This window comes from Oncorhynchus keta, chromosome 28 (assembly GCF_023373465.1).
Source record: "Oncorhynchus keta strain PuntledgeMale-10-30-2019 chromosome 28, Oket_V2, whole genome shotgun sequence".
Taxonomy (NCBI): domain Eukaryota; kingdom Metazoa; phylum Chordata; class Actinopteri; order Salmoniformes; family Salmonidae; genus Oncorhynchus; species Oncorhynchus keta.
The window spans coordinates 48268970-48285661 of NC_068448.1; the positions used below are offsets into that span (position 1 = coordinate 48268970).

Here is a 16692-nt window from a genome sequence, read left to right on the forward strand (position 1 = left end):
ACTCCAGTGCTAGCCTCTCTAAACATGGTTCCTGTTAAGGAAAGGGCTGATTTCAAGGTTTTACTGCTAACGTACAAAGCATTACATGGGCTTGCTCCTACCTATCTCTCCGATTTGGTCCTGCCGTACATACCTACACGTACCCTACGGTCATAAGACGCAAGCCTCCTAATTGTCCCTAGAATTTCTTGGCAAACAGCTGGCGGCAGGGCTTTCTCCTATAAGCGCTCCATTTTTATGTGAGAGACGCAGACTCGGTCGGTCTCAACCTTTAAGTCTTTACTGAAGACCTCTCTCTTCAGTGGGTCATATGATTGAGTGTAGTCTGGCCCAGGAGTGTGAAGGTGAACGGAAAGGCTCTTGGAGCACCCTTGCTGTCTCCGCCTGCCCGGTTCCCCTCTCTCCACTGGGATTCTCTGCCTCTAACCCTATTACAGGGGCTGAGTCACTGGCTTACTGGTGCTCTTTCATGAAATCCCTAGGAGGGTTGAGTCACTGACATGATCTTCCTGTCTAGGTTGGCGCCCCCCCTTGGGTTGTGCCGTGGCGGAGATCTTTGTGGGTTATACTCTGCCTTGTCTCAGGATGGTAAGTTGGTGGTTGAAGATATCCCTCTAGTTGTGTGGGGGCTGTGCTTTGGCAAAGTGGGTGGGGTTATATCCTTCCTGTTTGGCCCTGTCCGGGGGTATCATCGGATGGGGCCACAGTGTCTCCTGACCCCTCCTGTCTCAGCCTCCAGTATTTATGCTGTAGTAGTTTATGTGTCGGGGGGCTAGGGTCAGTTTGTTATATCTGGAGTACTTCTCCTGTCTTATCCGGTGTCCTGTGTGAATTTAAGTATGCTCTCACTAATTCTCCCTTTCTCTCGGAGGACCTGAGCCCTAGGACCATGCCTCAGGACTACCTGGCATGATGACTCCTTGCTGTCTCCAGTCCACCTGGCCGTGCTGCTGCTCCAGTTTCATCTGTTCTGCCTGCGGCTATGGAATCCTGACCTCTTCACCGGATGTGCTACCGGTCCCAGACCTGCTGTTTTCAACTCTCTAGAGACAGCAGGAGTGGTAGAGATACTCTTAATGATCGGCTATGAATATCCAAATGACATTTACTCCTGAGGTGCTGACTTGCTGCACCCTCGGCAGCTACTGTGATTATTATTATTTGACCATGCTGGTCATTTTATGAACATTAGAACATCTTGGCCATGTTCTGTTATAATCTCCACCCGGCACAGCCAGAAGAGGACAGGCCACCCCTCATAGCCTGTTTCCTCTCTAGGTTTCTTCCTAGGTTTTGGCCTTTCTAGGGATTTTTTCCTAGCCACCGTGCTTCTACACCTGCATTGCTTGCTGTTTTGGGTTTTAGGCTGGGTTTCTGTACAGCACTTTGAGATACAGTGGGGAGAACCAAGTATTTGATACACTGCTGATTTTGCAGGTTTTCCTACTTACAAAGCATGTAGAGGTCTGTCATTTTTTATCATAGGTACACTTCAACTGTGAGAGACAGAATCTAAAACAAAAATCCAGAAAATCACATTGTATGATTTTTAAGTAATTAATTAGCATTTTATTGCATGACATAAGTATTTGATCACCTACCAACCAGTAAGAAGTTTTAAGGTACTGCGTCGCAGTGCTAGAGGCATCACTACAGATCCGGGTTTGATCCCGGGCTGTGTCGCAGCCGGCCGCGTAAGGGAGACCCATGAGGCGGTGCACAATTTGCCCAGCGTCGTCCAGGTTAGGGGAGGGTTTGGCTGGCTTTTTGTCCTTGTCCCATCGCACTCTAGCGACTCCTTGTGGGGGCCGAGCTCATGCACACTGACTTCGGTCGGCAGCTGTACAGTGTTTCCTCCGACTTGGTCCTGCTTGGCTTGCAGGTTTAAGCGAGCATTGTGTCAAGAAGCACTGCGGCTTGGCGGGATCGTGTTTTGGAGGACGCATGGCTCTCGACCTTTGCCTCTCCCGAGTCAATACAGGTGTTGCAGCGATGGGACAAGACCGTAACTACCAATTGGATATCACCAAATTGGGGAGAAAAAGGGGTCAAAACAAGAAAATACACTTTACGACCCTGTCATGAAGTATTATGACCATCAGACTGGTCGCTATGCTGAGGATTGCTGAGAGGTGATAGTCAGTAAGAGATGATCTGTGCCTTGACTTGTTATATTTCATCACTGAAAATGTCTGTTCACATACATAGGTTGGTGCAAACATCTCCTGAGCATGACTCAGAATCTTTGAAAAGTTTTGTTCATCGAGAGATGCATAGAACCTCGTCAGTGACATTGTTTTGAATAGTTCTCCAATCACTGCATCAGACTGAAGATTGATAAGCTCAAGTTGCAGGTCAGTGGGAGCGTTATCAACATTGCAGGTGAAAGGAGAAGAAACCAACAGCATGTCATTTTCACACCCTTGTAAGCACCTTTCCCAAACTCAGCCATCTCACGTTTGTGTGGGAGGGGAGTTCTGACTGTCTCCTCCAACAGTGACACAAACTGCCTGTGGTTTAAAGATTTTTCTCTTATGAAGTTTACCACTTGAGTGACTATCCACAACGTGGCTCATTTTCAGAACACATTTACAGAGCACCTCCAGATGAATAATGCAATGCAGGAGAATAATTGTCTGATCTGGGTTCAGTCCAGCTACTTCATCTTGTATCCTTTTCAAAAAGGCAACGTTTTTTCCTGTCAAATTTGGGCACCCGTCAGTGATCAGACTGGAAAACTTTTCAAATCTCAGTCCCAGCTTTGCCACACACTTTATGATCTTCCTCCAATAAATCTTTCCCTGTGGTTGTGCTCTTCATTGACTGCACTGAAGCGAGCTCCTCTGTCATTTCAAAGTCTGGGGTTACGCCTCGTAAGAATATCAACAACTGCGCTGTGCCACGTGCATCACTGCTCTCATCCAGGGCCAAGGACAAATGAAATCCTTTACCTTGTCTTTCAACTGTTGTTCCATATTCTCTGCGATGCCCTCAACACGCCATGTCAACTGTTCATCTTGACAGGGAAACATTTTCAAACAGGTCTTTCTTGTCGAGGCAAAGTATTGCTGCAGAGTCAATTAAACATTACTTAATGAATTAGCCCTCAGCGAATGGCTTACTATGGTTAGCAATTTTTGTGGGACAGTACATAGCGAGCTCTTACAATTCCGTCGTTTGCTGAATGCAGTTTTGTGAAAAGTCCTAGCTGCTTTTGCAACTGAGAAAGCAACTCTTTCGGTGCACTTGCCCTCTGCTCAGAAGACATATTCCTATATTTCTTTTGCATGCTACGTCTGGAAGTGTCGGGACAAGTTGTAGTCTTTCAAGACAACGATGCTCACTTTGCACACTAAGCACACAGCTTTCCCTGAAACCTCAATAAGTAAATATTTCGATGTCCACTCTTACTGGAACACCCTACATTCATTGTCTACTTTCCGTTTCTTTGAAATCTTTGGATAACTCCATTTCTAGCTAGCTACTATTTGTAACTGTGACGTGTGTGTCAGTCTGTCAGTCACTGTCTGTTCTCGTGCAGTTGTCATTTATACGTGCCTTCAAAATAAATGTCCCACAAGTGGCGGTAGTTAAATCATTACACAATGGTGAGTATTCATTGGGCTTATCATTTGAATAACAAATACGTTTTTCAAAACTTTACTATTGCAAATTCTTTATGTGATCTGAGCATGATTCCGTGGGCCGTATTGAATCGGGTCGAGGGCCGCATACGGCCCCCGGGCCTGCCTTTGCCCAGGCCTGGTGTAATGGAATGTTTATCCTTTTTGACAATCTTATGTAGGTGTCACAACCAGCCATAAAATAACACAATATGTTTCACAACATGTCTAAATATCTGTCATGACAGTGTTATGACCATATTTTCACATGGTTATGATGCTAGGTGTCAGGGTAAAGCTTTACCAAGGTTTCTTATTGGATAAATTCAGGTAGTCCATTCTCTTTTGTTTTGGTGGCTAGTCAATATGACCCAAAGTAAGACCATGTGGATCCTGGGTATTTGTGTTATTTCGAGGATACATGCATACGAGAAAAATCTTTAACCACTAGGCAGGGTAACCTAGTGGTTAGAGTGTTGGACTAGTAACTGAAAGGTTTCAAGTTCATATCCCTGAGCTGACAAGGTACAAATCTGGGGTTCTGCCCCTGGACAGGCAGTTAACCCACTGTTCCTAGGCAGTCATTGAAAATAAGAATTTGTTCTTAAACTGACTTGCCTAGTTAAATAAAGGTAAAATAAAAACATGTGTTGCCAGCACAATCCAAATAGGCATGGAATCAAATTACCCTTCCAAGATTGACTTTGTCAAAGTAGTGAACCGATCACCATTGCATGCATACCTTTGTTCTGGTGGTTTGGAAATGCTGCACCAGACTTTTATAGTATAGATGGGTTGGTTGTTTAGCAACAACGGACGTGTGCGCAACTATGGGGTGAAACAGACAGGGTTGGCTTAAACTGTATGTAAACAGACAGGGTTGGCTTAAACTGTTGACCGTATGTAAACTATATTTTGTCTCCAAATGTTTACTGAAAAAACAATACACGCTGACCACCTGTCTCTGAAATACATCGTTACAGTTGTTGTTTTGCTAGCTACTGAATTTGAGTGATATTAGCATAGAAATGACATCAATCAAAACAAGACATGGTATTTTACCAGGTAAGTTGACTGAGAACACATTCTCATTTACAGCAACAACCCGGGGAATAGTTACAGGGGTGAGGAGATGAATGAGCCAATTGTAAAGGCCAGATTGGGAATTTAGCCAGGACACAGGGCTAAATATCCCTAATCTTATAATAAGTGCCATGGAATCTTTAGCGACCAGAGAGAGACAGGTCACCCGTTTAACATCACATCCGAAAGACGGCAACCTACACAGGACAATCTCCCTAATCACTGCCCTGGGGCATTGGGATATTTTTTTTAGACCAGAGAAAAGGGTGACTCCTACTGACCCTTCTGATGAGATCATTACACAGGTGCACCTTGTGCTGGGGACAATAAAAGGCTACTCTAATATGTGCATTTTTGCCACACAACTCAATGACACAGATTTGAGGGAGCGTGCAATTGGCATGCTGACTGCAGGAATGTGCACCAGAGCTGTTGCCAGAGAATGAATGTTATTTCTCTGCCATAAGCCGCCTCCAAACGTTGTATTAGAGAATTTTGCAGTACGTCCAACCGGCCTCACAACCACAGACCACGTGTAACCACGCCAGATCAGGATCTCCAAATCCAGCTTCTTTACATGCAGGGGGTGCTGAGAAGTATTTCTGATACTGATTGGCTGGGCCTGGCTGCCCAGTGGGTCGGCCTGGCTCCCAAGTGGGTGGGCCTATGCCCTCCCAGGCACACCCATGGCTGCGCCCCTGCGCACCCATGGCTGCGCCCCTGCGCCCCTGATTTCATGTGAAATCCATAGATTAGGGCCTTTGACTGATTTCCTTATATGAACTGTAACTCAGCAGAATCTTTGCAATTGTTGCATGTTACATTTATATTTTTGTTCAGTATTTGTAAATCTGCCTCATTATATTATAAACGAAAACATGTGCAGCCTGCATTTCAATAAACACATATAGGATAGGTGGCATTAAGGTTTTTAATGCTGATACATTTATGTACACGTGACATAACATCAACAGTGCAATAATATGAATTACAAAATGTATATCTGCTTAATATGTTATTTGATTGTTATTACATTTACATAGGGAAACATTCATTTATGTACAGATGTTCATTTGAATCGTTTTATACTTATATATGGACTATTGCTGCGATCACGTGCTAGTCGGAACTCGGAAACTCTGAATTGTTAACCGATTGTAGCTATACACTTGTCGTGTTCAACCAGTTAGCATGTCAGAAATATTATAGTTGTCTAGTTCCGACTAGCACGTGAACACGGCATACATCACAAGCCTCCGCCTCTCAGAATTGCCAGGATTGGTTGAAAGTCTTTAGTTTGGCAATTACCCACAATCCAACATTCTTTACCACTTCCGTAATCCCCCTGTAATGTCAGGGTTTTGATATGTTAATATAATAATCATAAATAACTAAATAATTTGACCGATATTTGAATGAATTCTAATAAAAAGGTGAAATAAAATATAAAGAGCAACACAACTTATATTAAATTACCTTAAAACATAATGGGCAAAAAAGGTACAGTGGGGCAAAAAAAGTATTTAGTAAGCTACCAATTGTGCAAGTTCTCCACTTAAAAAGATGAGAGAGGCCTGTAATTTTCATCATAGGTACACTTCAACTATGACAGACAAAATTAGAAAAAAAATCCAGAAAATCACATTGTAGGATTTTTAATGAATTTATTTGCAAATTATGGTGGAAAATAAGTATTTGGTCACCTACAAACAAGCAAGATTTCTGGCTCTCACAGACTTGTAACTTCTTCTTTAAGAGGTGGCTGACTAAATACTTTTTTTGCCCCACTGTATAAACGTATTGTAACCTTTTGAATATTGTCTAATTAATTGAGAAATCATACCGAACAGTTAATTCATCACGATTTCCATCACAAACAAATGAGACTCTTCAGTCATGAACATGTTCCTCTTATACATTCACCAGTTTATTAGGTACACCACCCCGTTCACGAAAATGGACCGCTCCTACAGACAGGGAGAAACGTGGCCGTGGCTTGTTAAATAATCCAGGCAGACAGCCATTGAGGTATTCCGTTACTGTTGGATTGAACGTTAGAATGGGCAAATCGAGTGACCTCAGCAATTTTGAGTGTGGTGTGATCGTCGGTGCCACTCTCCTGGGCTTTTCACGCATGACAGTGTATATGGTTCACTGAGAATGGTGCAACACACCGAAAACTTCCAGTCGGTGGCAGTCCTGTGAGCGAACAGGTGGTTGATGAGAGAGATGGAGGGAGAATGCCAAGAATCGAGCAGGCTTACAGGCGTGCCACAAACAGACAAATAACGACACAATACAACAGTGGTGTGGACAACTCGTCAGTCCTTGTCACGGATGGGCTATTGCGGCAGAGTTATTTCACCGGGTTCCACTCATATCAGCTAAAAACAAGAAGAGGTGGTTCTAGTGAGCACGTGATCACCAACACTGGACAATTGAGGAGTGGAAAAAATTTGCCCGGAACAATACAGGGAGTTCAGTTTACTTGAGTGGCCTGCGCAGTCCCCAGACCTCAACCCAATAAAGCATCTTTGAATGGGCTGTTCGCGGCATGAATATATCGCCGTGATGCCATCGCATCAGCAGGGACCAACATCCCTGTGGAACGTTTCCGATGCCCTGAAGAATGCAGGCTGGTCTGGAGGCAAAGGGGGGTTCCGTCCCACTAGTAGATGGGTGTACCTAATAAACTGTTCCGGTGAGTGTATATGGCTAGCAGGGATTTTCCCTCATGTCAAAGCAGTTTCAATAGAGTTTACAAACACCCACAAACAGTCTATGAAATCAAATTTGTTCAAGATTGTCTCACTCATACAAGTAAGTGATAAAAAAAAATACTTCATATAAAGAAATTGCAAAGTGATTGGGTTTGCAGAGATTTTGTAATGGTGTATTTTGACAAGAGTAGTTGATCTAAACCATTAAACCACAGAACTCTTGTAATGTTCAAGGGATTGTTTCCCAAAAGGCACCCTATTCCCTATTAAGTGCACTACTTTTGACCAGAGCCTTATGGGCCCTGGTCAAAAGTAGTGCACTTAATGTACTATATTGGGAATAGGGTGCCATTTGGGACGTATCCCTGTTTACTGGGTTTATTTACAGTATGAGACAAAGCCTTTTCATGGGTTAATCCCACGCACGCACGCACGCACGCACGCACGCACACACACACACACACACACACACACACACACACACACACACACACACACACACACACACACACACACACACACACACACACACACACACACACAGAGAGAGACAATCACACGTGCTTTATTCTTCTTCCCCTGAGGCTGATTTGTGCTTGACTATCACAATATAAATTAAGGCTGACTACTGACACAGAATAAAAGGTGTCTTTTATCCCAAAGAGAAAACCATATAAGGAGAATCAGAAACACAGCATAAGGGCCTTGTCAGTGCATAATAATAATGATAACAAACGTGAATCATTTTTTTCTGGGGATTAATAAATACACAGTGGACATAAAACACCATTAAACACTTTGTATTATTTTTATATTACTTTCAAGTGGTTGCGTGTCAGTTTGGATGCGGAGAAAATAATTCCCACTGTCGTTTGATAGAATAACAAAATATCTTGTCATGTAGAACATTGGTAACACTTTACATTTAAAGATACCCGTAAAGTAAAGGAACATCGGCAGTAGGCGACTCTTTTTTAAACTTAAGGACAAATTGTATTATCAGCACAATATGATAAACAGAATGAAATAAGTTCAAAACGAAAAGAATGACATGGAGACATTTCAATTATGCTCATGTCGGCATGCGTATTATGTAGTCAGTCGTATGTTCTTCATACGTGCAGGCATATATCGTTCCGTTGAAAATGATAGGCAGGGCTTGTTTAGGTACGGACTAACAGTATGTCGATTCTGCTACGTTAATCAGAGGCTCCGTCCAAAATGGTACCCCATTCCCTACATAGTGCACTAATTTTGACCAGAGCTCTGTGGGCCAAGGGTCAAAAGTATTGCATTATATAGGGAATGGGGTACCATTTAGGACACATCCACAGTGAAAAGAAAGGCCCGTTTGGACCTTGAAAAATAGGAAGCACTTCAGAAACAAGCAGGTAAACCCCATATACTCACATACACATTAGATACACACATACACCTGCACTCAAAGACACAGGCACGCACACTCACACGCACGCACACACTCGCACACTAAACGGGGCAGCAGGTAGCCTAGCGGTTAATAACGCTTGGCCAGTAACCGAATGGTTGCTGGTTTGAATCCCCAAGCTGACTACGTGGAAAATCTGTTTATCTGCCCTTGAGCAAGGCACCTAACCCTAAATCCTCCTGTAAGTCGCTCTGGATAAGAGAGTCTGCTAAACTGTCAATCACCATTTTTATTCTGGCAGACCCTGATTTCATTGCACTGACCTCTCTCTGAGAGCTTGCCATGAGCCCACCTAACTCCATACCTGACTGCCAGGCAGGATTAGCGTTGTCAACCCTAGAATCCTACCACATCTGAGGGTAGACAGACGGACGTGACCCTGTGACCTATAACCCCTAAAGTTCTGACATAGGAGAGTACAGCAGAATCATGCCACTGCTCCTGTAACTGGAAAGACTGCATTTGGAGCAAAGGAAGAATAGTGTCATTGTCCGACACAGAGTTGATTTATTCATTTGATTTTGTTCCTCTACAAAGACCTGTATTGATTATTGGTAAATACTATGAATCCCAAGCTACAACTCTCATCCAAATCCCATTTTATTAAAAGGTTTGGATTTTACAAATGAAAGTCATTTTTGCACATTGATATTATTGTCTACGTTGAACACCTTCGGACTGTGTTGATTCAGCTACTGCGCAAAGTCTCTCAGAGTACTCTGAAAGTACAATAACAAAATAGTGTGTGATAAATGTACGTTGCTCTAATAGAACATCGAGGTGTTCATAGGTGTTGGACTAAAAATCATTGTATCAAACCATTAGTGTATACCCTTTTTCTTTGCATTTCATTGTTTTTCAAATATGGTGACTCACTAAAATGCTTATGTGTGTGATTTGTGATTTCATTGCCAAGTCATGTAGAGCTGCTGTTCCCTGGATTTCAATAATAAGGGGTGAATCCTAAGTTATACTTCAGTTTACTTAGTCTTCCATTGACATCAATGCATGACTAAGTGAAAATATGACTTAAATCGAAGTTAGGCTTGAATCCTAATTGAAACATTTAAAACAGTGGTCTCGTATGCCTCCAGAAGGTTTTAGACATGTCTCGGGTGTTCTCCCTAACAATTCAAACAGGTTTAGGTAAGTTACCTCAAATGAGTGTACGTCCATGTGTATGTGTGTGTGTGTGTGCGCGTGCGTGTGCGTGTGTGTGTGTATGTGTGTGTGTGTTGTGAACCCCGTGACAGTAGTATCCCACAGGGGGAAAGAGACTGAGTTTCCCTATTGTCTGCTGTTATTGTGCTGTGAGTCACTGTAGCAGCCTCACCCAGGGTCACCAGAGTAGAGAGGCTGGCTGTGTCTCAAATAACTCCCTAGGTAGTTATTGTTTTTGTGCACTAGGTAGTGCACAAAAACAGTGCTCTATTTAAGAAGTAGGGTGTCATGTGGGACACAGTTGCTGTCTCAGTCTTTCTGACACCCAACAGGATTAGGTAGTGTGCCCTGACAGCACTCCGTCTAGATCCACTAGTACACTACCCCTCCCTCCGTAACTTTCCTTCAGTTCCAATGAATCAGAAACATTATACATTATGCCTCAATGCTGTGGTACTGGTATACCTGTTGTTTGGGTGACAACAGGTCACATGGTTGGTGGAATATCGGTAAGTAGAGTTGACATCACAAGAAGAAACATCGCTGGGAGTGAGGAGTGGGGGGGAGCTACGTCAAAGCTGAAAGTTCAACGGAGAGGATCAAATGGAGAGGATAAAAATTCATAAATATACAGTATTCTCACTCAACTATAGAGCTGTGACCATCCCCCCTCTTTTGTTGAAGTAAATAAAGATGTGATCATATTACAAGCACCCTACCCTCGCCATTCAGTGCTGTGTGTGCCTGTGTGGGTGTTTGCGTGCACCATTGTAGGTGTGTGTGTGTGTGGGGGAGGGTCTCTGTCTCTATCTGTGTGTGTCTCATAGTCTGGTCTGGGCCTCGGGGATGTAGATCTCAATACTGTCTGCTGTGCTCTCGGTGACAGAGCTCTGTCGGACCGCGAGGGCCCGCTTGGCGGCCAGCAGACGTTTGCGAGCCTCCAGCCGCTGTCTAACGGAGCTCTCCAGAGAACGGTCCCTGGCCAGGGGAGGGTGGCCCCTGTGGGGCTTCTTTGGCACTGGATGGGCGAACCGTCTCTCCTGGATGGACGGGGTAGGACAAACAACTACAGTTAGAGGCCATCTTCTGTGCCTCTGGCAGTAGGGGCACAACGGCAGCCATTTTGTGTGGAGGTTAAAGAATGCATGACTGACATGACATTAGCAGTTTGTTGTAGCTTGCATGGTGTGAGAGCATGCAACAGGGTTCACAAGAGTGAGGTTACGGTTGGTGCCCACATGAAAAAATACTATAGCATACTATAAATACTATTGTATTTGCTGTAGTGTTTTTGCTGACTTTACTGTAGTATACTGTAGTATTTACTACAGCAGGAAAATAAAAGAGTAATTCATGTAGCGTTTTTGCAGATTGTAGTATACTGTAGTATTTACTGTAGTGTTTTTGCAGACATTTCTGTAGTATTTAGTATAGTTTTCTTTAATATGGAAGTGGAGACTTTCTCCTTCAGGAAATCTTGAGAATTACAAAAAGAGCAAATTCCCATAACCTCTAGGTAGGTAGGACTGGGATCTGAATGGATAATTCAGAACCTCTGCTCTTTTCTATAACTTGTAGGGAATACAATATATGGTCTTTTCTTGGTATGTAGGTTTCTCACTTGTGAGTGGCATAAATTGCAATATTAGGGGAGGCGAATGGGCAGTGTATATGTAAATTAAATACCGTAGTATTTACTATATTTTAAAACGTTTTTGAGGAATGTAGAGTTTTTGCGTATATTACGGTAGTATTTATTACAGTGTTTTTTTGTGTGGATAATACTGTAGTATTTACTCTAGTATTCTACAGTATACTACAACATTCTATAGCATGTACTACACATGATCAAGGGATACTACAGTGTGTAATATAGTATTCTACAGTATACTACAGTTTACTACAGATTTCTACAGTAAGTACTGTGGTATTCTATAGTAAACTGTTGTATTTTTTCATGTGGGCGGTGATGGCTGTGGCCATTTTGTGAGAGTACGCAGGCAGAAGGTAGGCGTGGGGTGTGCGTGGGGTAAGAGTGGCCAGCAAGGTCAGCGAGGCCCGACGGTGCATGGCAGGAAGAGTGACTTCTCAACAATCCAGCTCACTGTCAACAACAAAACAAAAAAATTAAATAATAAAAAAACACAGCAGACATGCAGTCACGTCAGGCAGGTTATCACACAACATTACAACAATCCTTTTAACATGCAGTACAACACCTTATGCTACATTGAACTAAAATCTACGTACGTTAATCATATTCAGCAACAATGAAAGTAGAAGCATCCAGGACAAAAACACCATTCCATTGTATTGGACTACGTCCAGACTTATAGGGATAGGTCACCCAATTACAACATTGCATACATTATAAACAATATTGCATTTTGTAATTTGGGGGAACTATCCCTTTAAGGTGGAGCTGGCCTATAGGGTCTACTACATTGAGTGGTACCTTTATCACGGGGGGGTCCAGGGGTCTCCAGTTGTTGGCTTTGAGTTGGTGCAGCTCATCAAACTTTAGGCTGATGTTCTCAATGGACAGCTGCAGCATGTCCCAGAAACCAGCCAGATCCTGGGAGATGGGCCTGGGGTTGGCATTGGGGTTCTGACAGACACACACACACGCGCACCCACACAGACGCAAACACACACACGCATGTACGCACCCACACACACACACACACACACACGCACACACATGCACGCACGCGTGCGCACCCACACAGACACACACACACACACGCATGTATGCACCCCCCCACACACACACACACACACACACACACACACACACACACACACACACACACACACACACACACACACACACACACACACACACACACACACACACACACACACACACACACACACACACATGTACACACCCACACAGAAACACACACACACAAACACACACACACACACATGTACGCACCCACACAGACACACACACACACAAACTCAGTCAGGACAGGGTTGTAACCACTCTCATTTCCCCATCCGTATGTCATCAGCATACTGGTCTGGGACTATTTCACCTTGTATCTCCACACTTCAAGGTCAGTATGCTTTGAGTGGTGCTCGACTAGAATCCTATTTAGAATTTGCAACCATAGCGGTGTTTTGTTTGAAACTGAGGGTCAATTATAAGCTTGTATAGATCATCTCATTATGTGACAGTTGGCAATGAAGGGCCTGCTGACGCAGTAGAGTGATTTAAGATTGGTGTGTATGTGTATTACATACCAGGTTCTCCTCACACAGCTCCCGAAACTGCTGGAACTTCTGAGACATGAGCAGCTGGGCGCTGCCTACTGCACTGCGGATCTTCCCCAGGACTGCGGAAAGTCACACACACACACACACACACACACACACACACACACACACACACACACACACACACACACACACACACACACACACACACACACACACACACACACACACACACACACACACACACACACACACACACACACACACACACACACACACACACACGTCACACGTCACACAGACAGTCAGACATCAATCTTAAGTTAAATAACCTTGGAGTCACACAGACTTTGCCTTTGATGAGTGCAAGGCTATAAATATGTGGAGAGTGGGAACTGGGAACCTAAGCTGTGAGTTTAGATGAAAGGGGGAGTGTTTATCCTACACATCAAATAAACAACACCCCCACCATGCTTTGAGAGTGGGGGACTTCTGAACCAGCCTACCGTCTCAATACACAACCTCAACTTACATGTCAGAGGGAGGAAATTCACTGCAGAATCCCTACACAAGGGCTGATCAGCAGACGTGCCAAAGTTCACCACCCTCACATAACGCTGTGTTCTCCCCATCAGAAATAATGCATTAGCCTTTCCTGCAGTCAAATTACCAAAGCGCCCTCTAATGGCCTCATGGGTGGAATGTTATTATTATTTCTCATAATTTCGTAATTAATCAACATCTTTCATTATTTTCTGTACTTTTTTGTTATATTTCAGTCTCCTGTGGTGCACACTGAACAAAAATATAAACGCAACATGCAACAATTTCAAAGATTTTGCTGAGTTACAGATATAAGGAAATCAGTCAATTTAAATACATTTGTTACACCCTAATCTATGAATTCCACATGACTGGGAATACAGATCCATCTGTTGGTCACAGATATCTTACAAAAAAAGGTAGGGGTGTAACGGATGTGAAACGGCTAGCTTAATTAGCGGTGGTGCGCGCTAAATAGCGTTTCAATCGGTGACATCACTTGCTCTGAGACCTTGAAGTAGTTGTTCCCCTTGCTCTGCAATGGCCGTGGCTTTTGTGGAGTGATGGGTAACGATGCTTCGTGGGTGACGTTTTTTTTTTTACCCCCTTTTTCTCCCCAATTTCGTGGTATCCAATTGTTGTAGTAGCTACTATCTTGTCTCATCGCTACAACTCCCGTACGGGCTCGGGAGAGACGAAGGCTGAAAGTCATGCATCCTCCGATACACAACCCAACCTAGCCGCACTGCTTCTTAACCCAGTGCGCATCCAACCCGGAAGCCAGCCGCACCAATGTGTCAGAGGAAACACTGTGCACCTGGCAACCTTGGTTAGCGCGCACTGCGCCCGGCCCGCCACAGGAGTCACTGGTGCACGATGAGACAAGGACATACCTACTGACGCTAGGCCAATTGTGCGTAGCCCCATGGACCTCCCGGTCACGGCCAGTTGTGACAGAGCCTGGGCGTGAACCCAGAGTCTCTGATGGCACAGCTGGCGTTGCAGTACAGCACCCTTAACCACTGCGCCCGTGAGGCCTGACTGTTGTTGATGTGTGCAGAGGGTCCCAGGTTCGCGCCCGTGTATGGGGGAGGGGACGGTCTAAAGTTATACTGTTACAGGGGCATGGATCAGAAAAATCTGAAAAAAGTCAGTATCTGGTGTGACCACTATATACTTCTAGGCGGCACGACACCATCTCCTTCACATAGAGTTGATCAGGCTGTTGATGTTAGCCTGTGGAATGTTGTCCCACTCCTCTTCAATGGATGTGCAAAGTTGCTGAATATTGGTGGGAAGTGGAAAACATTGTCTTAGACGTTGATCCAGAGCATCCCAAACATGCTCAATGGGTGACATGTCTGGTGAGTATGCAGGCCAGAACTGGGACATTTTCAGTTTCCAGGAATTGTGTACAGATTCTTGCAAAACGGGGCTGTGCATTATCATGCTGAAACATGAGTTGATGGCGGAAGATGAGTGGTACGACAATGGGCCTCAGGATCTCGTCACTGTATCTCTGTGCATTCAAATTGCCATTGATAAAATGCAATTGTGTTTGTTATGCTTAGCTTATGCCTGTCCATACCCTAACCCCACCGCCACCATGCACTCTGTTCACAACGTTGACGAAATACACGCTATCTGCTATCTGCCCGGTAAAGTTGAAACCCGGGATTCATCTGTGATGATCACAATTCTCCAGTTTGCCAATGGCCATCGAAGGTGAACATTTGCCCATTGAAGTCGGTTACGTCAAGGTCAAGACCCTGGTGAGGACGATAAATACAGATGAGCTTTCCTTAGATCAGGGGTGTCAAAGTCAAATGGACGGAGGGCCAAATAAAAAATTTAGCTACAAGCCGAGGGCCGGACTGTTCGAATGTTCATTGAACAATTTTTAAATGACGCATATAGTCTAGTGAACCTAATTGAACCTACTGAAAACCTAACAAATATATTCCAATATGATCAGATAAATAAAGCAATATTTTCTTATGGCTCTGTCAGTAATCTTTAATTTTCAACAGACACAAAAGACAAATTTCCTTTATATAAAAATCCCCATAACATGAACATTAAATGAAAGAAACCGGTATTCAAGGCACCATCAGTAGCCTATATTTTCTATTTTAGCAAAAGTGGGCTAAATTTACTTCAAAGAAAAAAACAATAATAGCAATTTTCTATCATCCACTCAACTGAAATATTTTTAAAATATAATTGGATTGAAATACAATAAAATAAAGTGCAAAAATCTATTAATCAAAAACAACACTTTGTTTAAGGAGAAGTAACATGCAGTGAAAACAAATATTAAACTTTAACTTTTAAACTTGAACTGAGTAAAAACTCTAAATATGTGATTGCACAGTAATGTTCACTTGTTTGAGGTTGAGGGTGATACTTGGTGGTGTCCCATCTTTTCCACAAGTTCATCAATGTTCGGGGTAAGGCTCTGAGCTGAGGAAATCCTCAGAATTGAGTGGAGGTGTTCAGCAGTAAGTCGACTTCTGTGTGATGTTTTGTTCAAGTTCATCAAAGAAAACAGTTGTTCACACAGGTATGTGCTGCCAAACATAGACAACGTTTGAGCAGCCTGGATGCGCAGCTGGGGCATTGTGTCGGGGAGGAAACGGGCGAACTCCGCAGCACCCACTGCCGCATATTTTGCCCTCAGTGCATCATTGCATTGGAGGTCAATCAACTCCATTTGGAGGTTTGGTGGTGAGCTTTCCACGTCAACAGCAAATGGGTTACCGAGCAGTTCCAACCTGCTTTTTTGTGCTTCAAAGTCAGCAAATCGGCGTCGAAAGTCAGCGGCAAGCATACCTATTTTATCAGCCAACTGTGCGCTCGGGAACGCACTGGTAGAGAGCTTCTCTTTCAT

The 16692-nt window shown here is 43.7% G+C and overlaps 1 protein-coding gene across 1 annotated transcript in view; it reads right to left on the reverse strand.

The window, feature by feature from the left end:
- Positions 1-5627: 5627 nt before the first annotated feature.
- The window catches only part of LOC118361520 (disks large-associated protein 1-like), a 126065-nt gene continuing 115000 nt past the window's right edge, over positions 5628-16692 (reverse strand). The window contains exons 9-11 of the mRNA XM_052483215.1: positions 13287-13378; positions 12490-12642; positions 5628-11074 (exon numbers count right to left, since the gene is read on the reverse strand). Coding sequence (XP_052339175.1) covers positions 10856-11074; positions 12490-12642; positions 13287-13378 — 464 coding nt within the window. The 3' untranslated portion in view covers positions 5628-10855. The remainder of the gene's footprint in view (positions 11075-12489; positions 12643-13286; positions 13379-16692) is intronic.